At 38.2% G+C, this 22,798-nt stretch overlaps 1 protein-coding gene across 6 annotated transcripts in view; it reads left to right on the forward strand.

Annotated features, from left to right (window-relative positions):
- Positions 1 to 22,798, forward strand: part of LOC123594987 (phosphatidylinositol-binding clathrin assembly protein-like) — a 47,944-nt gene that overhangs the window by 9,258 nt on the left and 15,888 nt on the right. Inside the window, exons 9-14 of one of the 6 annotated variants that reach the window (XR_006710970.1) lie at positions 8,999 to 9,078; positions 9,908 to 9,984; positions 14,358 to 14,441; positions 14,562 to 14,592; positions 15,002 to 15,058; positions 19,456 to 19,545. Coding sequence is in view for 3 of the 6 variants with exons in the window: in XM_045472103.1 (XP_045328059.1) it covers positions 8,999 to 9,078; positions 9,908 to 9,984; positions 14,358 to 14,441; positions 14,562 to 14,592; positions 19,456 to 19,570 (387 nt within the window). In the remaining 3 variants the exon portion in view is untranslated. Of the gene's footprint in view, positions 1 to 8,998; positions 9,079 to 9,907; positions 9,985 to 14,357; positions 14,442 to 14,561; positions 14,676 to 15,001; positions 15,574 to 19,455; positions 19,571 to 22,798 lie in introns of those variants that run through there. The other 5 variants (XR_006710969.1, XR_006710971.1, XM_045472104.1 and 2 more) reach the window with 5 other exon arrangements.

The following is a 22,798-nucleotide window of genomic DNA, read 5'->3' on the forward strand; positions in this document are numbered from 1 at the left end:
ACTGGATCCAGAACACTGTGGACACACCTGTAGCCTCCAGTAAGAGGATGGAAGAGGCGAGGATAGGATGGTTGCAGATACAAATAAATGTTAGGTTTGGTGGAGGAGAAGGAGGGAGTTTCTGTCTTATGTCTTCTCATAAACCTTTAAAGGAAAGAAAAGCGTCTTTTAAAGTATACACAGCCTAAGCACTCCTTCCTGTACAGATAAGTACAAAGGGGATTGGTGCACAGACATTGAACCCCACTGTGGGATGAAATAAGTCACAGCTTCCTGAATGAGAAGTCAGATAGCCAGAACAGATAAAAAGTGACAATGTCTGGGTGAGTAGGGGAGAAGATGGGATATCATTGCCCAAAGTCACCATAACTGGTGGATATCAATCAACATTCACTCAAAAACACATGCTTGACCCCTGTAAGGAAGAAGGAGCCATAATGAGTGAGACACAGTGCCAACTCCTGAGTTCCTGGAGAAGACTACAGAAGCATGACTAGATATCTCCCAAAATGCAGTCCTCTGATTTTTGTCTACATTAACCTCAGTTCCTTCAGGGAGGTGGTGGAGGTGAGAAGGGATCTTTGCTGAGAGCTGCAGCTTGGCCATCATGAGGGCACAGAGAAGCATTAACTGGCCTGGACTTGGCCTCTTGGCCTTGGCCTCCTTCAGTGCTCACCACCTGTGGTCAAAGCTCCAAGGGGAATATCAGACAGAAGGAGCCCTAGGATAGAGGTCCACATTTCCCATTGGACTGACCAGTCTCTCCTCCTTACCTCACTTTGGGTTCTCAGGACCCCCAAATCAAAAACAAAGTACATGGCTATGGGAGTGGCTGCAGAAGGCAGGTGAAGGTCTTTGTTAGTAAACTTTCTTGCGGATCTTCATTCCTTCCTCCTTAAATCAGCTCCTTTTTCTGGGAGAGCTTCCTTATCAGTACCCTGGCCCCTGGCCCTCAGCCAGTACAGAAAGTCATTTGTCATGGCCCTGAGTTGGCAGAGCTGCTCCCATGACGTCGTGCTGTCTTGGGTGTCCTGGAAACCCTGGAGTGCAGTGAAATGCAGCGCTCCTTGGGAAGGGAGGGAGGGGAGGGAGGCTAGGGAGGTGAGCATTAAGTCAGTCTCACCTCGGCCCCACCGCAGTTGGTCTCCTTGAGACAGGTCTACTCCAAACAACGCACGGTTTCAAGGGGCGTTTTTAGCCAGTGTGCCCCTGGATCCCTCGGAGGTCCTCAGGTCTTCCTTTGTGACTGTAGGTTGGCCAGCTTCTCCTCGTGCCTCCATCAGTCTTTACTTCATGTGAACGGATGCCAACCTATTAGGGGCGGGCTCACTGAAACCCTTGTGTCTTCTGAAAAGGAGATCTCGCTCGTTTGCTCAGCGAATCCTTTCTGTCTTGATTTTGACATCGTCTGGGGCTCACAGAGCCTCCTCCTGTGAGCGGCCGGCTGCTGTGTCTGTGTGTGGCCCTCATCTTTCACCCATTCTGCGCCGTTGCTGCTCGGGGTGACTCCCGGAAACTCACGTGCGAGGTCTGCGCCGTCTGCGTTTTTAGTTCACACCAGCCTCGTTCAAACATACGTCTCTGGGCCACATGCCTCATCAGAGCTCCAGGGACACAAACTCGAACACCGACCGGCTGGTTCCACTCTCACGTGTACCTGGATGCTCTCTCCTCCTGCCTTCGCCACAGTGTTTCTGTGCCGTTGGGGGGTGGGGGGTAACTGCGTGCCTCACAAAAGACGTCTTACAGATTCATACCTGCCCTTTCACTGTAAAGCACCTTGGTGCCTGTTAAGTTTTCAGTAGTTCTGAGCAATGTTCTGCTACTTATATCTGTCACCTTGGGCAGCGGCATTTCCACAGATTTACAGCTCACAGTGAATTGTCTGAAAACAACTCAGATGAAAACGAGTCCTTCCAAAAAAATATTGTTCAAATGTAGTGATAACTGTTGTTATTTTGTTATTTTATGTATTCTTTGTTAGTTATTTTGTTATATATTCAGTGGATGACTGACTGAGTGAACCAGAAACACTGTCTCATTGGCCACTGTGTGTTTGCCCTAATGAAACTGGCAGTGCTCTGTTCATTTTTGGGTGTCCCATTGTCCCTTCTTGCCCATCTCGTATATTCGAACCTTTGAGGTTCACCCTAAGCCCCAGACTTCCTGGTTTTCCCACTGCTGAAGTGCCTGTAGCCTCCATCAAGGGAAGATTCTCTTTTTCTTCTGTACTCAGGAGAAGACCTGGTCCCCCCCTTTGGCCCAACGGGAGAATCCCTCTGAGCAGATTTCTGCTTGGTGGCCTCATTCTGTCAGCTCCTCTATTTTCAGGCCCATGTGTTTGTTGCCCTTCTTTGTATCTGTTGTATCATTATAATCAATGATAGCACTCCCCTTTTTTGGCAGAATTGTTCCTTCCCCTGCCTACATCTCTGCAAACAGTTCCTTCATTAAACCCTCCTCCAACTGCCATTTCAGTGGCCATCTACACCCACCTCTGCCACCACACCATCATCCATCATCCTAGCTTAAACTTCCATCATCACTCACTTCCAACCCCTCTGCCACCATAGACTCTGCCCCATGCTGTTTGTTTGGCGCAATGCAACCAGAATGCTGATCTGGTAACTTGCAAAATACAAACGTGATCACTTCACCCCTTGCTTAACAGTCCTCCAGTGGAGTAGCCATACTTATATCAGACAAACTAGACTTTAAATTAAAGGCTGTAACAAAAGATGAAGAAGGGCATTATATAATAATCACAGGGTCTATCCATCAGGAAGAGCTAACAATTATAAATGTCTATGCACTGAATACAGGAGCCCCCAAATATATAAAACAATTACTCACAAACATAAGCAACCTTATTGATAAGAATGTGGTAATTGCAGGGGACTTTAACACCCCACTTACAGAAATGGATAGATCATCTACACACATGGTCAATAAAGAAACAAGGGCCCTGAATGATACATTGGATCAGATGGACTTGACAGATATATTTAGAACTCTGCATCCCAAAGCAACAGAATATACTTTCTTCTCAAGTGCACATGGAACATTCTCCAAGATAGATCATATACTGGGTCACAAAACAGCCCTTCATAAGTATACAAGAATTGAAATTATACCATGCATACTTTCAGACCACAATGCTATGAAGCTTGAAATCAACCACAGGATAAAGTCTGGAAAACCTCCAAAAGCATGGAGGTTAAAGAACACCCTACTAAAGAATGAATGGGTCAACCAGGCAATTAGAGAAGAAATTAAAAAATATATGGAAACAAACGGAAATGAAAATACAACAATCCAAATGCTTTGGGATGCAGCGAAGGCAGTCCTGAGAGGAAAATACATTGCAATCCAGGCCTATCTCAAGAAACAAGAAAAATCCCAAATACGAAATCTAACAGTACGCCTAAAGGAACTAGAAGCAGAACAACAAAGACAGCCTAAACCCAGCAGAAGAAGAGAAATAATAAAGATCAGAGCAGAAATAAACAATATAGAATCTAAAAAAACTGTAGAGCAGATCAATGAAAACAAGAGTTGATTTTTTGAAAAAATAAACAAAATTGACAACCTCTAGCCAGGCTTCTCAAAAAGAAAAGGGAGAGGACACACATAGATAAAATCATGAATGAAAATGGAATTATTACAACCAATCCCTCAGAGATACAAACAATTATCAGGGAATACTATGAAAAATTATATGCCAACAAATTGGACAACCTGGAAGAAATGGGAAAATTCCTAAACACCCACACTCTTCCAAAACTCTATCAGGAGGAAATAGAAAGCTTGAACGGACCCATAACCAGCGAAGAAATTGAATCGGTTATCAAAAATCTCCCAACAAATAAGAGTCCAGGACCAGATGGCTTCCCAGGGGAGTTCCACCAGACGTTTAAAGCAGAGATAATACCTATCCTTCTCAAACCATTCCAAGAAATAGAAAGGGAAGGAAAACTTCCAGACTCATTCTATGAAACCAGTATTACTTTGATTCCTAAACCAGACAGAGACCCACTAAAACAAGAGACCTACAGGCCAATATCCCTGATGAATATGGATGCAAAAATTCTCAATAAGATACTAGCAAATCGAATTCAACAGCTTATAAAAAGAATTATTCACCATGATCAAGTGGGATTCATTCCTGGGATGCAGGGCTGGTTCAACATTCGCAAATCAATCAACGTGATACATCACATTAACAAAAAAAAGAGAAGAACCATATGATCCTGTCAATCGATGCAGAAAAGGCCTTTGACAAAATCCAGCACCCTTTCTTAATAAAAACCCTCGAGGAAGTCGGGATATAAGGAACATACTTAAAGATCATAAAAGCCATTTATGAAAAGCCCACAGCTAACATCATCCTCAGTGGGGAACAACTGAGAGCTTTTTCCCTGAGATCAGGAACACGACAGGGATGTCCACTCTCACCACTGTTGTTTAACATAGTGTTGGAAGTGCTAGCATCAGCAATCAGACAACAAAAGGAAATCAAAGGCATCAAAATTGGCAAAGTTTAAGTTAAGCTTTCACTTTTTGCAGATGACATGATATTATACATGGAAAATCCAATAGACTCCACCAAAAGTCTGCTAGAATTGATACATGAATTCAGCAAAGTTGCAGGATACAAAATCAATGTACAGAAATCAGTTGCATTCTTATACACTAATAATGAAGCAACAGAAAGACAAATAAAGAAACTGATCCCATTCACAATTGCACCAAGAAGCATAAAATACCTAGGAATAAATCTAACCAAAGATGTAAAGGATCTGTATGCTGAAAACTATACAAAGCTTATGAAGGAAATTGAAGAAGATTTAAAGAAATGGAAAGACATTCCCTGCTCATGGATTGGAAAAGTAAATATTGTCAAAATGTCAATACTACCCAAAGCTATCTACACATTCAATGCAATCCCAATCAAAATTGCACCAGCATTCTTCTCAAAACTAGAACAAGCAATCCTAAAATTCATATGGAACCACAAAAGGCCCCGAATAGCCAAAGTAATTTTGAAGAAGAAGACCAAAGCAGGAGGCATCACAATCCCAGACTTTAGCCTCTACTACAAAGCTGTCATCCTCAAGACAGCATGGTATTGGCACAAAAACAGACACATAGACCAATGGAATAGAATAGAAACCCCAGAATTAGACCCACAAACGTATGGCCAACTCATCTCTGACAAAGCAGGAAAGAACATCCAATGGAAAAAAGACAGTCTCTTTAACAAATGGTGCTGGGAGAGCTGGACAGCAACATGCAGAAGATTGACACTAGACCACTTTCTCACACCATTCACAAAGATAAACTCAAAATGGATAAAGGACCTGAATGTGAGACAGGAAACCATCAAAACCCTAGAGGAGAAAGCAGGAAAAGACCTCTCTGACCTCAGCCGTAGCAATCTCTTACTCGACACATCCCCAAAGGCAAGGGAATTAAAAGCAAAAATGAACTACTGGGACCTTATGAAGATAAAAAGCTTCTGCACAGCAAAGGAAACAACCAACAAAACTAAAAGGCAACCAACAGAATGGGAAAAGATATTTGCAAATGACATATCGGACAAAGGGCTAGTATCCAAAATCTATAAAGAGCTCACCAAACTCTACACCCGAAAAACAAATAACCCAGTGAAGAAATGGGCAGAAAACATGAATAGACACTTCTCTAAAGAAGACATCCAGATGGCCAACAGGCACATGAAAAGATGCTCAACGTCACTCCTCATCAGGGAAATACAAATCAAAACCACACTCAGGTATCACCTCACGCCAGTCAGAGTGGCCAAAATGAACAAATCAGGAGACTATAGATGCTGGAGAGGATGTGGAGAAATGGGAACCCTCTTGCACTGTTGGTGGGAATGCAACTTGGTGCAGCCACTCTGGAAAACAGTGTGGAGGTTCCTCAAAAAATTAAAAATAGACCTACCCTATGACCCAGCAATAGCACTGCTAGGAATTTACCCAAGGGATACGGGAGTACTGATGCATAGGGTCCCTTGTACCCCAATGTTTATAGCAGCACTCTCAACAATAGCCAAATTATGGAAAGAGCCTAAATGTCCATCAACTGATAAATGGATAAAGAAATTGTGGTTTATATACACAATGGAATACTACAGGGCAATGAGAAAGAACGAAATATGGCCCTTTGTAGCAGCATGGATGGAACTGGAGAGTGTGATGCTAAGTGAAATAAGCCATACAAGGAAAGACAGATACCATATGTTTTCACTCTTATGTGGATCCTGAGAAACTTAACAGAAACCCATGGGGGAGGGGAAGGAAAAAAAAAAGAGGTTAGAGTGGAAGAGAGCCAACGCATAAGAGACTCTTAAAAACTGAGAACAAACTGAGGGTTGATGGGGGGTGGGAGGGAGGGGAGGGTGGGTAATGGGTATTGAGGAGGGCACCTTTTGGGATGAGTACTGGGTGTTGTATGGAAACCTATTTGACAATAGACTTCATATATTGAAAAAAAATAAAATAAACATTAAAAAAATAAGAAGAAACAGAACAAACATTGGTATATAGTTAGGTAAATTGAGTAATTTCTTTTTTTTTTCTTAATTTATTTAAATGTTAAAAATTACCCATTTCTCTGACCCTCACTCCAATGCCACATCTGGGGACCAGTAATTTGTTGTCTGCATGTATGAGCTTGCAGAATATATATATGTATTTTTTTTCAAGGATTCTATTCTGTCCTATTCTTCCATGTGTCTGAACTTAATACCACACTGTTTTAATTATATCTTTGTAATATATTTTGGAATCAGGCAGCATGTAAATAAACAAAGAGCAGAAAAGACCTGTAAATACACAGAACAAACTGATTATGGCCAGGGGAGAGGGTGGTAGGAGTAGGGGCAAAATGGGTGAAGGAGAGTGGGAGATACAGGCTTCCAATTATGAAGTGAATAAGTGACAAGAATAAAATCTACAACACAGGAATATAGTCAGTTGTATTGTGCTAGCATTTCATGGTGGTAGATACTAGCTACAACTGTGAGCATAGCAGAACATGTGCACTTGTGAATCACTATGTTGTATGTCTGAAACTAATGTAACATCCTGTGTCAACTATACTCAAATTAAAAAAAAAAAAGAAATTAAAAAAAAAAAGTCCTCCAGTGGTCACCATTGTTGAATCCTTACCTACTCTCCAGGTTCGTCTCCCCCACATTTCCCTTTGCTCTCTGCTCTAGCAACATGGTGCATGGTTATTCTCGGTCTGTGCTATGTGACCTTCCCAGGGTCTTTGCACGTGTTCTACCTGCGATTCTCATTCTTCTCCTACTACCCTACTTATCTTCTGGAGATCCTTCAGATCTCAAGTCACCTGTTGCTTTCTTCAGGAGGACTTGCTTCTCTGACCTCCTTGACGTGATCAGATTCCGCAACTTAAACGCTAGCTGAATATCATGTACCCTTCTTTCAGAGTACTTTTCACAACTTTGATTTTACATTTATTCGTGTGATTCTTTGATAATTCTCCTCCCCTAGATCTGTAGACTGGAGCTTCCCAGGTCATGAAGCCTGGGACCAGATTCTTGGCTGTATCCCTAGGGTCTAATGTATTGTAGTAGTTTATCAGTAAACTTGCTTCAGAGTGAGTGATTGGATCAGGAGAGAAATGGTGGGTTATGTAAAACTCCTTTGAGAACAGATCTTATATAAGAAGCACACTTTTTCCATTTTTAATGGGGATTGGGAATGAAAAGATGTATCCACATTCATTTAGCAAATATTAATTAAGCACTTACTATGTGCCAAACCCTCATATTCTGTTGCAAGAGAGCAGACAATAAACATACATAGAAAGAAACCTAGGGGCGCCTGGGTGGCTCCGTCGGTTAAGCGTCTGACTTCGGCTCAGGTCAGGATCTCACGGTCTGTGAGTTTGAGCGCCGTGTCGGGCTCTGTGCTGACATCTCAGAGCCTGGAGCCTGCTTTGGATTCTGTGTCTCCCTCTCTCTCTCTCTTTCTGCCCCTCACCCACTTGTGCTCTGTCTCTCTTGGTCTCAAAAATAAATAAAATGTAAAAAAGAGAAAGAAACTTATAGTTTCAGTGAAGGTAAGTGATGTGAAGAAAAGTAAAACATAGTGAGGGTAAAGAGACTATTGGTAGCTACTATTTTATATCGGTGAGGAGGTGACATTTCAGCAGAGACCAAAAACCATGATTGAATGTGCTAATATGAGATTCTCCCTTTTTTTTCTTTCTCTGTTTCCTTCTCTCCCTTTCTCCCTCTTCTCCATTAGGCTTAATGTTTTACTTAAATTTATGTAGTGACTTGGTGACTCATGAAGGAACCAAAAATAATGAATGATTGCAAGTCTGATGTCTTCCCCAAAAGAGAGAGATGTTTTACCAGTCCCTTTGTCGTTTTTTTTTTAAAAATGTACATAAAAGCATAGTTTGAAAATCTTATTTGCCACCCAGATGCTGCTTTTCATAATGAATTTACTTGTAGCAATTGAACATGGGTTTGAACTATGCAGGTCCACTTATATGTGGAGTTTTTTCAATAAATAGATTGGAAAATTTTTTGGAGATTTGCAGCAATTTGAAAAAACTCATGGATGAACTTCATCACCTAGAAATACTGAAAAAATTAAGGAAAGTTAGGTATTATTGTAAGAATAGAACATATAATATGTATAACACACAAAATCTACATTAACCAACTGTTTATATTGTTGGTGAGGCTTCCAATCAATAGTAGGCTATCAGTGGCTAACTTTTTGGAGAGTCAAATGTTATACATGGATTTTCAACTGCACAAGGGTCTGTGTACCTAACCCCCACACTGTTCAAAGGTCATCTGTATTTACCTTTAATACCTTTGCTATATAGGTGTCTTAGTTTTTGTTCAGAACCTTTTTATGATGTAGGAGAGTATGGATTTGCTAAGAACTATCAGAAAATAAGTCTTCCACAAAAACTTGATCTTCAGGCACCCTACAGTTTACTTGAAGCCCTAAAACAGCATTTAGCTTCTTTGGAAGAGAAAAATGACAGTTTTCCTCCTTACAGGTAAGTTAATAAATGCCTTAATATAAATTAATTTTGTTTCTATGTAAATAATTTCCTTCCTTTTAACAACATGGAAGTGACTAAGTAAATCATGGGCTTTGAACCTCCTGGAACACTATGTAGCAGTTTTAAATGGAATAGAGGTTTTCAGTCTTTTATGGGATTCCATACTCTCCACAAGGCTGACATGCTTCCCAAGGGAACAGCTTTTATTATGTTGAGTGAGTCTCAAACTCAGAAGTTGGGACTGGAACAAACCCTCTTTTGCAGAATTATTTTCCTCCCTTAGAGGCTTCCCTAGTGAGAATAACTGTTGTAGACAATGATTTAATGCTTATCCACAAAACAGCGTGCATAGTAACATTCAAGACGTGTGTGTGTACACACACATATATGCACATACACACAGACCTGCACTCTTCTGTATATGTGTGTATATACACAAATTAAATAATACATATTTTGAGGTGTAATGCTTCAAATGTTTGTTAGCTATTTCTGATTGGAAAAATTATGGTTGGTTTCAATTTTTTCTTTTTTCTTTTTACTTTTCAGTATTTTTCAGAATTTCTATAAAGATCATGTATTATTCATTCATTCCACTTATTAGGTTATGTTGATTATAATTGACTTATATTATCACATTGTATTAGACAACAAGTCTGTTGATTATTCTCTTTATCACAGATGTATAATTAATATATAGTTGGATGGATGGATTAATGGATGGATAGATGGTTAAATTAAGGAAATGTATGCTCAGCTGGGTGGGATATATGTGATTCTATTTATTTTCCAGTATGCCTCATTTTTCTTGTAATCTTTTAAGTCTTCAGCACGCATTGATTCCCCCCATCCCAAATAATCCAGTTGTGAAAACTTCAACAAGCAGAGCTTGGTTCTCAGGTAACCTAACTCGATTATATGATTATGTCAGTAATCACTGAGAACAGGATTAGAGTCTTTAATTATTCTGCTGCTTAACCACCTACTATGTGTGCTGCCTCCTCCTGAAGCAGTCTCTGACCAAGTGGTTTCATATGTAGGAATTTATTCAATGCATATATTCAGGATTGCGAAATGATATATGAACAGGGATATCCAATACAATAAGAGGCTTGTTTTTATGTATTGAAATAGAAATATTTCCAAGATATATTGTTAAATAAAATATGAGCAAGGTGTGACACAATGTATAGTATACTCCCATCTTTGTTTTTAAAACAGAAAAAAGGATATATATGTTTGTAAATTTCTTAAAGAATACTTCTGGAAAGATATACAAGAAATGAATAAAATGCACTGCCTCCAAGAACTTGGTGGTTCATGGAAAGGATGGGTGGGAGAGTCCTCATTGTACACAATTTTGTAACTTGAATTTTGTACATGTAAACAATTACTAATTAAAAGATAAATTTAACAAAGAAACACATACAGTGTGATACCTTGTTACGCTTAACATGGAAGTCCTTTGTAACCTCTTAAGGTTAGTTTGCCTCATACTTCGGTAGTTTGCTGAATTTTCAGGAATTTTGCAAGCTGGTTGATGTCACATTGCTAACTTGAAATTGGCCATGATGGAAGTATTTACATGACAGAAATGGACAAACACTAGAAAACAGGCCTTTTGTTTTTCTTGGAGAGCTGGTTGTTACACATTTACTGGCACATGACAGTTCATAATCAGCCATATTCTGTTTTTTTAATGGGTGATTGTGTTTCGATGATGTTACTTAATCCTCTAGTCACAAATCCAGTAATAATGAGCTATATTATCATAGGGTTTATATGTGTTCGAATTAAAGTTCTTAATTTAACTTGAAGACTTAAACTGTATCCATTTTAAATGTTTTTGCTTTTCTTTTGTACATATATTCTTAATGGACAAACCTTCTGCACTTTGAATGGGTAAGTTTGACCAAAACTATGAGGAACATAATAAGTCCTTTGAATGAAACCATATTATAGCAAAAGTGGCACATTTTCGTATAGTATACTCCAAAAGAGTATACATTTTTGTATAGTATACTCCAAAAGAATGACTACTTTGCTGAGTCCCTACGGGAGTCATGAGCACTTATGACAGATGTTACAAGACAGTTAAATATAGTATTTGAAAAGCTGTGGATTCAGTCTGATGTGAATGTGAATTCCAAGTCAAGGGTAGGGAGAATGGGGAACTACTACTACGCTATTACAAAGGCCTATGGGTTGCCTGACCCTCATTGCTTGAACCGATTCTACTGACAACCCTATGAGCAGCTGAAACCACTTTTTCTCTCAAATCAATGGTTTAAAGGTACCTGCCATGAAACCAGAGTGCTTGGGTTCAAATTTCACTCTAGCATTCATAGACTGTGTGACTTAGGGCAGACTACTTAACCTCTCTGTACCTCAGCTTCCTGATCCTCATAAGGTCGCTCTCAGGATAAATGAATCAATACCTGTAGAATGCTTAGAACAGGGCTTGACCCATGTGTTACTTAGAAGTGCATTTCAAAATTTAATGTATATGGGGAATGGGGATCTTTTTTATTCAGTTTTTCATTTTAATTTCAGTATAGTTAACATGCAGTGTTATATTAGTTCCAAGTGTACAATATAGTGATTCTACGCTTCCATACAACACCCGGTGCCCATCATAAGTGCCCTCCTTAATCCCCATCACCTATTTTACCCATTCGTCCTTCCCACCTCCCCTCTGGTGACCATCAATCAGTCTGTTCTCTAGAGTTAAGAGTCTATTTCTTGGTTTGTCTCTCCTTGTCCTTTGTTTGTTCTGTTTCTCAAATTCCACATATGATGAAATCATAAGGTATTTGTCTTTTTCTGACTGACTTATTTCACTTAGCATAATACTCACTACCTCCATCTGTGTCATTGCAAATGGCAAGACTTTATTCTATTTTTATGGTCAAATAACATTCCATTGTATAGATAAACCACACCTTCCTTATCCATTCATCTATCACTGGACACTTGGGCTGCTTCCATAGCTTGGCTATTGTAGATAGTGCTTCTGTAAGCATATGGGTACATGTATCCCTTTGCATTAGTGTTTTTGTATTCTTTGTGAAAATATCCAGTGGTGTGATTACTGGATCATAGGGTAGTACTATTTTTAATGTTTTCAGGAACATTGGTACTGTTTTCCAGAGTGACTGCACCAGTTTGCAATCCCATGAGCAGTGCAAGAGGGTTCCCCTTTCTCCACATCCTCACCAACACCTGTTGTTTCCTGAGTTGTTAATTTTAGCCATTCTGACAGGTGTGAGGTGGTGTCTCATAGTGGTTTTGATTTGTATTACCCTGATGGTGAGTGGTGTTTAGCGTCTTTCTATGTATCTTTTGGACATATGGGGATCTTCTAATGATCTTTTTTTGCTACTAAATTGTAGCCTGGTTGCATTATGTCAGAGAACCTTCGCCGTAATTTCAGTCCTTTGGAATTTGTTGATACTTCCTTCATGGCCCAGCATGTAATCATTTTTCTTTTTGGTAGAAGTTTTATGTGCACTGGAAAACTGCATCCTTTTGTTGGTAGATACAGTATTCTGTGTATGTCCGTTAGGCTGAAGTTGTTAATTGTGTTTTTTTCAGATCCTCTGTATCTTCATTGGTTATTTTGTCCACTTGTTCATACAGTTCCTAAGAATCATGTGTGAACATTTCCCTTATTTCCTCATAAACCACATTAAGCACTATTTTTAGCTCGTACACCACTAAATGAGTCTTATTAAAGTCATCAGTCATCTCCACATTGCAAGATCTGATGGTGATTACTCAGGCTTCATCTTGTTGGGTCCCCTCAGTTCATCACCCCCACCTCTTTGATACACTTTCTTAAGTTTACCTATTGGCTTTCTTCTTATGTAACTCTTGGCTCCTTTTTAGACTTTTTTTTACTGATTTATCCTCATTTCTCTTCTTTACATATACTTACTCATTCCTAGATGACCTCATCCAGGCTCAAGGCCTTAAACACTGTTTACGTGATAAGGACCCCCAAATTATTATCTCTAGCTACAGCCATTTCCCTTGGACTTCAGAATTGGTATCCAAGTGTCTATTCAGTGATTTCACTTGAATTGTCTAGTAGGGTTCTAAAACTCAATATGTCTAAAACTAAGCTTCTGATACTCTACCGCAAACCTGTTGGTTTTACCTTCAAAATATATCTAAATGTTGACCACTTCTCACTACCTCCAGTGCTACTACCCTAGTTAACGTTACCATCATCTCTGACCTGGACCACTACAAGGGTTTTCAGACCACCTCCCTGCTTCTTCCCTTGCCCTGCAGTCCTTCTTTACATAACAGGGTGATCTCATTAAAATACCAATCAGATAGGGGTGCCTGGGTGGCTCAGTCGGTTAGGAATCCAACTCTTGATTTTGGCTCAGGTCATGATCTCATGGTTCATGGGATTGAGCCCCTCGTTGGGCTCTGTGCTGACAGTGCAGAACTGGCTTTGGATTCTCTCTCTCCCTCTCTCTCTGCTCCTTCCCTACTCACCCTCTCTCTCTCAAAATAAATAAAATAAATAAATAAATAAACAAACAAACATTACAAAAAACCAGATCATGTCTCTCCTCTGTTCAAATCTCTCCAGTGGCTTCCCCATCTCAGGGAAGTTGGCCTAAGATGGTGGCCTCAGAGTAAAATGCAAAGTCCTTACAATTCTTTACAAGGACCTCAGTTGCCTTTCTGACCCCTTTGATTACTCTAACTTCAGACACATTTGCCTCATTATTATTCCTGAGGGCCTTTGTTCATGCTGTTCTTTCTGCTGGATGCACATGGTTTACTTTCATATACTTTAGGTCTTTACTTAAAAGTCCCCTTCTCAGTGAACTTTTCCTATCTAAAATTTAAATACCCCTCCCCTGCCGACATATCATACCTTTCTCTCTGATATTTTTCCCTTAGCACTTACCACAAGCTAACATATGCTTCATTTACCTTGGTTATTTTGTCTCCAATGGAATATATGCTGCATGAAGGCAGGGAGTTTTTTCTTATTTCTTCACTGTATCTTCAGCACTGAGTATGGTATCTAAGAAGTGCTCAATTAAAATGTATTTAATGAGTAATTTAACATGACTTTATTTATAGTCATTAACCTAATAATTTTATGTGCTATTATTTTGTAATGGGAGGTACATATATATCATTACTGTGTTGATATAAATTTGCTTTAGGTTTTCATCTAATTCTGTTTCTTATTTTCAGATTATTTTCCCTATATGATATATTATAACAAACATTATATTCACAAGTCCGCAAACGTGTTGGAGCCAAACGGCAAGGTGGAAAAACCATTGCAAACAATCTGGATGGCTTGCCTGCTAGCCTTGCAGGAAGTAAGCATCTATTTTTAAATTAATATTATATATATATATATGTATATATATTCATATTTAAATTTATTTTAAGAAAAAGTATACAAAAATAATGTGAAATTTGTTTGTTTTATGAAACAGATCTTAACTTCGGAGAAAGTCCAGTCAACAAGTAAGATTTTAGTATTTAAAAAGTACAGCCAATAATAACATACATGTTAGAGGAAGAGACTCATGAGAATAACAACCAAAAAAGTAATTATTTTAGATTCGATATAGAAATCATTTGTTAAAAAACTCCATAATATGAGAATTTTTTCCTTCAATAATTAATTTAGAGAATTTGTTATATACTATCCCAATTTTCGTAGGCGATGATCTTGGTTAAAGTGTACCATATTATATATTACCCAGTTCTCCTCCTACCCCTCTGACAATCCCTTCAATGGTTCATCTGGAGGATCTGTTTTTCTAAGCATGTCTTAAACATTGGCATTCCTCGTGGTTTTGTACTCTTGGTTCTTTTCTTTCTTATATAGACTCAAGTGACTAATACTTATTTTTTATTTTATCAAACAAAGGCTGTAAAACCACCAGTTGGAACTTCTCGGCATCTTAAGATAATCAGTGTTACTTCAGTGAGTGAATCCCTACATTTTCAGCCAAAAAAACTTCCAAAAGCAGGCAAATGGAAACCAAAGGAAGGCAGAAGTGATAATATTAACAACAAATACTGTGGGATGTAAGTTTAAAAACACTACACAGATTAGGAGGGATACCATTACAATGATAAAAGACACTATGGAGGCACTATTTTGTGTATACATAAAGTTAAATACATGAAACAAAAATTATTAGAAATACATGGAGAATTTAAGAAAAATACAATTATAAGCAGTGATTTCAAACCACCTCTTTCATTATTGGATAGATCTAGTAAGCAAAACGTGAGTAAGGACATAGAGGAATTTGAATAATGCATAATAAATAATAAACCTGAGTGCGCGCGCGCACACACACACACACACGGAATGTTCATTTTCTTCAAAGCAATCACACCTTGGCAAAAAACTACAGAATTTTACAGGCTATATTCTGTCATAATCTAATGAAATCATAACTCATTAATAAAAAGTTGACCATGGATCTTAACTATTTATAAGTTTAAAAACATAGTCCAAATGTCCACTGACTGATGAATGGATAAAGAAGGTGTGGTACATATATCCAATGGAGTACTACTTGGCGATCAAAAAGAATGAAATCTTGCCATCTGCAACAACATGGAAGGAATTAGAGTGTATTATACCAAATGAAATAACTCAGAGAAAGACAAGTATCATAACTTCACTCATGTGGAATTTAAGAAACACAATGGATGAACATAGGGGAAGGGAAGGAAAAAGAAGATAAAAACAGGCAGGGAGGCAAACCATAAGAGACTCTGAAGTATAGAAAACAAACTGAGGGTTGCTGGAGGGGAGGTGGGTGGAGGGTTGGGCTAAAGGGGTGATGGGCACTCAGGAGGGCAGTTGTTGGGATGAGCAGTTGGTGTCATAGGTAAGTGATGAATCACTGGGCTCTACTCCTGAAGCCAATACTATGCTGTGTGTTAACTAACTTTAATTTAAATAAATAAACAAATAAATAGCCCATAACTTTGCCAAAGAGGAAAGCCAAAGGAAAGTTATCAAACTGTTGAAAGCTAAACTCAGAGGAAAACTTCATCATTGCCAAAAAAGAGAAATTAATAAACATTTAGTTTTCGTCTTAAGAAAATCTATATAAAATTATAAGAAATATATTAGATAACATTTATAAAGATAAAAGCTCAAATTAGTAAAATTGCAAACAAAAATAAATGCAAAAATTATTTCTTTTTAAAGTCTAATAAAATAAGCTCCCATGACTAAACAGAAAAAAAAATGTAAAAGTGTAACAACATGAAATTGAGAGGGCTGACATGACCACAGATGTAGGCGAGATTAAAATAAGTAAAAGCGAATATTTTATGCAGCGCTGTGGCAACAGCATATTTGAAATTTGGAGTAAATTGATTTCCAAGCAAAATATAAACAAATTCATCCAAGAAGCGGAAACATGCATGGAGCAAACACCATATCAATTTTTAAAAAAGGAATTACAGATCTGCCGATGCATCATGGGTTCCTGGTTGGATTCACAAATAAAATCTAGGAATATATTTAAAAATTACGCTACCTACATAGACTCCTCCTTTTTTTTTCTTGGAGTGTGCTGTCTGAAACACCTACTGTGGGATGGTAGTGGTAGAGGCGATGTAATGAAAAGTGGATGCATCTGAGACATGTTTCGAAGGTAGAGTTGACAGAATAAGAAGGATTAGGGATGCTGCTTAAGTTTTTGGTTTGAGCTGCTGCATGGATAGTAAAGTCATGTATTGTGATGGGAGAGATTGAAGGAGAAACAGTTGGAGTAGGCAAGTTGAATCAAGCGTTCTCTTTTGACATCTTAGGTTTCAAATATGTATGAGACATCTAAGAGGTAGACATAGAAGTCTGGATATTAGAGCTAGAGCTAAAAACTGTGGTAGTTATTTTTTTTTAAGATTTTTAAAAAGTATTTTTATTTATTTATTTTTTTCAACGTTTATTTATTTTTTTTGGCACAGAGAGAGACAGAGCATGAACGGGGGAGGGGCAGAGAGAGAGGGAGACACAGAATCGGAAACAGGCTCCAGGCTCTGAGCCATCAGCCCAGAGCCTGACGCGGGGCTCGAACTCACGGACCGCGAGATTGTGACCTGGCTGAAGTCGGACGCTTAACCGACTGCGCCACCCAGGCGCCCCTAAAAAGTATTTTTAAGTAATCTCTACACCCAGTGTGACGCTCGAACTGACAACTCTGAGATCAAGAGGCACATGCTCTTCCCACCGAGCCAGCCAGGCGCCCCTAAACACTGTGGTGGTTAAAGTCATAAGGCTTGATTTCTTCATCTTGGTAGAGAGTAAAGAGGATAATGGTAGGTCCAGAAGTGAACTTTGAAACATCATAATATTATAGGGATTTAACTGAAAGGTTAAAGTGTCAAGAATTGAGGAAAATGAAGCACAAACAATGGATCAGAAATAAGTGTAACATTGGACCTTAAAATAATAACACTGGAAGCTAGAAGAAAATACTTCACCCTGTTAAAAATTTTAGTGAAATTTATTTCTAGTCTAGAAGTTTGTACTCAGACAAGCTCCCAACCAAATGCAACAGTTAAATAGACATTTTTAAAACTCAAAAAATGCAAAAAAAAAAAAAAAAAAAAAAAAAGGACTTACCATGCACCTTTGCTCAGGAAGCTCCTACAAGGTGTGCTCCAAGAAAACAGAAAACTAAGAAAGAGGAACACATGGGATTCAGGGAAACAGAGTCCTACTGAAGTGAGAGGTGGAAGGAATTCCCAATATAGCAACAATGGAAATCCCAGGGTGATATTTGTACAGTTGGCCTAGAGAGCAGGTTAGATTGGAACAGAAGGATATAGAGCTCCAAGAGAGATGTCTTCAGGAAAAAAAATCTTTCAACTTGAGATAGTTATTATTTCCATTAGATCATAAGCTCTATGAAGGCAGATGTTTTCATCTGTTTTATGTATCCTAAGCACTGAGAATACTGTCTGGCACCTAGTAGATATTTAATGGATATTTGTTGAATGAATGCAATGAATCCACACTTCACATATGAGCAAATTGAGATACAGAAATTCTGTAACTTGCCCAACCTTACACAGTTAGAAAGTGGCTGAAGTGGGATTTGAACCCAGGCAGTCTTGCTCTAGCGTCAGGGCTATTAACCTCTGTAGTGTTTTTATATTTACATATATAAGGTGTACACACACACACACACACACACACACACACACATCTCTCTCTCTCTCTCTCTCTCTCTCTCTCTCTCTATATATATATATATATATATATATATACTAGGTTTCAAAGATGTAGATGTGGAAAGGTGGGAGGGGAAGTAGGGTATGGTGTGAATGACAAATCTTCCAAAGGAAATCAATAGTATCTAACTTCTAAATTAAACTTATCAATTAAGATATAGTAGTATAGACATTCTTTTTTAGAATTATGGATTTAAATACCATGAGGAAAAGAGTGGCTACCTTTGGGAAGGGGAAGTGGTGACTGATGTTTCTGGTTTTAGATCTTTTTGTATTATTTGACTTTTTAAACTCCGTATCACTTAGATAAATATTAAACTTATATAAGTCAAATGACAAATATGGAATAAACAGGAGCTTTTAGGACAAGAACATAAGCATTTGTTTCCTTTTCTTTCTATTTATTATCATATTTATATAAAATATTCTCTATCTAGTATTATTTATTCTCCTAATAACTTTAATTCATAAAGAAGATAGGTAAATCCCATTTTACAAGTAAGAAAAGAAGTTCCTTAATGAAGGTTACACAGCTAGCGAATAGCCTCGTGGGGCTCAGAACTCAACACTTCTGCCTCTTACCTTGGTGCCCCTTCGACCTACCACCCTGGGAGAATACTAGTTTTTTCTCTAGATAAACTATTAAAATAGCTTAGAATAAAATGTATTCACTCAAGTCACTTTTTTTTTTTTTTAAATTTTTTTTTCAACGTTTATTTATTTTTGGGACAGAGAGAGACAGAGCATGAACGGGGGAGGGGCAGAGAGAGAGGGAGACACAGAATCGGAAACAGGCTCCAGGCTCTGAGCCATCAGCCCAGAGCCCGACGCGGGGCTCGAACTCACGGACCGCGAGATCGTGACCTGGCTGAAGTCGGACGCTTAACCGACTGCACCACCCAGGCGCCCCTCAAGTCACTTTTTTATGCATAACTGCTACCATTGAATTCTTTTCGTGAGCTCAAAACCCAGCAGAAACATTTAGTTTTGTAATGATAACTTAATTTCATCTACAAAACAGCCAATGGGCTTCTTTTGGCTTTGTTTTGTGACTTCATGTTTAAATGGTAGATTTGCCATTCTTCAGAGTGGGCTGATTTATAAATCCCATCTTAGATCTGACATGAAGTGGCCTCAGACTTCAGACAAGGAAATTACTGGTGGAATGAAGTGGCAGCTGAATACCTACACGTGCACATCAACCATCTGGAACCATGTTTCCATTATTCCGGTACGTCACATGGTAACGTTTCTTACGTATTATTACCTAGAATGCTAGAATGGTGGTAGTAGATCCAAAGATTTGAGACAGAGAGAGACTTGAGAGAAGGCCGCTAATAGATTCAAAGTTGAAATATGGGTCCCCAATAAATGATCTGCAATTCTAAAATTCAAAAAGCTCCAGAAAGCAAGTTTTTAGTTGTTGTTGTTAAGTTCGCAACAAACTCTTTTGGCTGCAAAACTTTACCTGAACTACAAAGAGGCTGCCATCATTATTTATGGAAGTATAGATATTCACACCTAAATTTTGCATTTGGATTTTGCTGCAGAAATATTAATGTGTTAGATTACAGGGTACTATTCCAGCCCCCCCAACCCCCAGGGTGTTACTAGTATGGTCTTTGTGTAATTTCTAAATTATTTTTCCAAAAATTAGAAAACATTTTGAATTCCAAAGCACATTTGGCCCCAAGGGCTTAAGGATGTGGACCTATGCTATTTTTATATGATTTTGCTTTAATATTGGTCCAATGATATAACAAACTGTATGTTAACTCTTGAGCACCTAGTGACTTCGGTTTTCCTAATATGCAGCTGAGGTGTGTTCTAGGAGTGAGAATTTTGAGAGGTTTTGGGAAACAGGAAGAAGTAATTTCAAAATGTGCTCAGGAAAGGCGTGGCCGCACTGCTTCCTGGAGGACACAGATGGCTAAGGACCTAGAAAGGTCACAGCAAGGAGGTTTTGGGCTCGGAATAATAAGGAAGAAATGAAAAAACATTAACAGTTTGGGTCAACTTTAGGTTCATAAAGCTATTAATAGTATTCCCTTATTTTCCTTTAAATGGCTACAAAGTCTGGTGATTTCCATTCATTCTTGATATTGGTGAGTTGTATCTTCTGTTTCATCAGGCTTGTTACAGTTATATCAAACAACCAACTTTCAGTTTCATTGCATTTTCTCTACTGGTTTTCTCTTTTTAATTGTATTGATTTCTGCTTTCTAAATTTATTTTTTATTTTTTAGAGAGAGTGTGCATGCATGTGTGTGCTACTGGGGGAGGGGCAGACAGGGAGAGAGGGAGAGAATCCCAAGTAGGCTTCACACTCAGCACAGAACCCGATGCAAGGCTGGAACTCATGAATTGTGAGATCGTGCATGACCTGAGCCAAAATTGAGTTGGATGCTTAACCGACTGAGCCACCCAGACGCCTCCTGATTTCTGCTTTTATCTTTGTTATTTCCTTCTTTCTGTTTGATTTGAGCTTATTTTGCTCTTCTCCTCTGAGTTTCTTAAGATAGAAGTTTAGATTATTGATTAATACCTTTCTTCTTTGTAACATATTGTTTAATGGTATAAAACTCCTGCTAGGCCCCGATTTAGATGTTTTACTTTCATTTTTTTTCCAGTTCAATATATTTTTAATTTCTCTTTGACTCATAGATTACTTACAGGTATGTTGTTTAATTTCTAAGTGTTGGAAGATTCTCTTGTTATGCTTTTAGTATTGAGTTCTGGTTTAATTCCTTTATGGTCAGAGAAAGTATGTTGTATGCTTTAAATTCTTTTAAATTTATTAACTTTTGATTTATAACACAGGATATGGTCTATCTTAGTGACACTCCATGAACACTTGATGATGTGTATTCTACTGTTGTTAGGTGGAATGTTCTATAAATGTCAGTTAGATCCTGATGTGTTTATATTTAGGTTTGACATTTTATTATTTTCTGTTTGTTCCCTCTATTCATTGTCATTGTTGTTGTTCCACTGTTTCTTCTTTTTTGCCTTCTTTTGGGTTCTTTGAATATATTTTAGAATAGTATTTCATTTTAATTTATATGTTGTGATTTGGACTATATCTCTCTGTATGGTTTTTTTAGTGTTTGCTCTAGCAGGTACAAAACACATACTTTTCACAGTCCATTAGATTCAGAATTTTACCATTTCAATTGGAATGTAGAAACATTAGCACCATATAGGTCCCTTATCTTCCTCTTTTTTACGTTAGAGTTGTCTGTACATACGTTACACTCAGAAGACCGATCAATCTTACACCTTTTGTAGAACTCAAGAATGGGAGGATAGCCTATATAATATCTACTCATATATTTGCCATTTCCGTTGCTCTTCCCTCATTCTTGATATTCCAAGTTTCCTGCTAGTATAATTTCCCTTTTATATGAAGAACATCGATTAGCAATTTTGGCAATTCTGGCTATGAATTCTCTTATTTTTCCTTCATTTGAGAATGGCTTCATTTCACCTTTATCACTAAAACAGCTTTTACTGGATACATAATTCTGGAGTAACAGTTCTTTTCTTTCAGCATTTGAAAAAATGGGCCACTTCCTTCTGGCCCCATGGTTTCTGATGAAAACTCCACAGTCACCTGAATCATTTGTTCCCCTATAGATATTGTAAAATTTTTCTTTCAATATATTTTGTCTTTCATTTTCAGAAGTTTTAATGTGATGGCATGGATTTGGGGGATTTGTTCTGTTCTAGTTTGTACAGCTTCTTAAATATGCATTTGTATATCTTTTCAGCACTCCAGTCATTCTCTTCCCCTTCTGAGACTCTAAGAACACAAATATTAGACCTTTAGATGGTTGTTCCACTAGTCCCTGAGGCTCTTTTTGGTTCTTTTGAGTCTTTTTTTCCCGTTCTCCAGAATGAATAATTCTATTGGTCTGTCTTCAAGTTCAGTGAATCTTTCCTCTGTCATCTGCATTCTGATATTGAGTCCATTGATTGGGCATTTTTATATCAATTATTGCATTTTTCAGTTCTGAAGTTTCCATTTGGCTTTTTCCTGTTTCTTCTGTCTCTTTGCTGATGCTTTGTATTTTAACTTTTATTTCAGGGGTGTTCATGATTACTCATTCAAGCATTTTTATAATAGCCACTTTAAAGTCTTTGTCAGATATTTTTATAATAGCCACTTTATTTTTTTAATATATGAAATTTATTGTCAAATTGGTTTCCATACAACACCCGGTGCTCATCCCAAAAGATGCCCTCCTCAATACCCATCACCCACCCTCTCCTCCCTCCCACCCCCCATCAACCCTCAGTTTGTTCTCAGTTTTTAACAGTCTCTTATGCTTTGGCTCTCTCCCACTCTAACCTCTTTTTTTTTTTTTTCCTTTTTTTTTTTTCTTTTTTCCTCCCCCTCCCCCATGGGTTCCTGTTAAGTTTCTCAGGATCCACATAAGAGTGAAACCATATGGTATCT

The sequence above is a fragment of the Leopardus geoffroyi genome, chromosome X (assembly GCF_018350155.1).
Source record: "Leopardus geoffroyi isolate Oge1 chromosome X, O.geoffroyi_Oge1_pat1.0, whole genome shotgun sequence".
NCBI lineage: Eukaryota > Metazoa > Chordata > Mammalia > Carnivora > Felidae > Leopardus > Leopardus geoffroyi.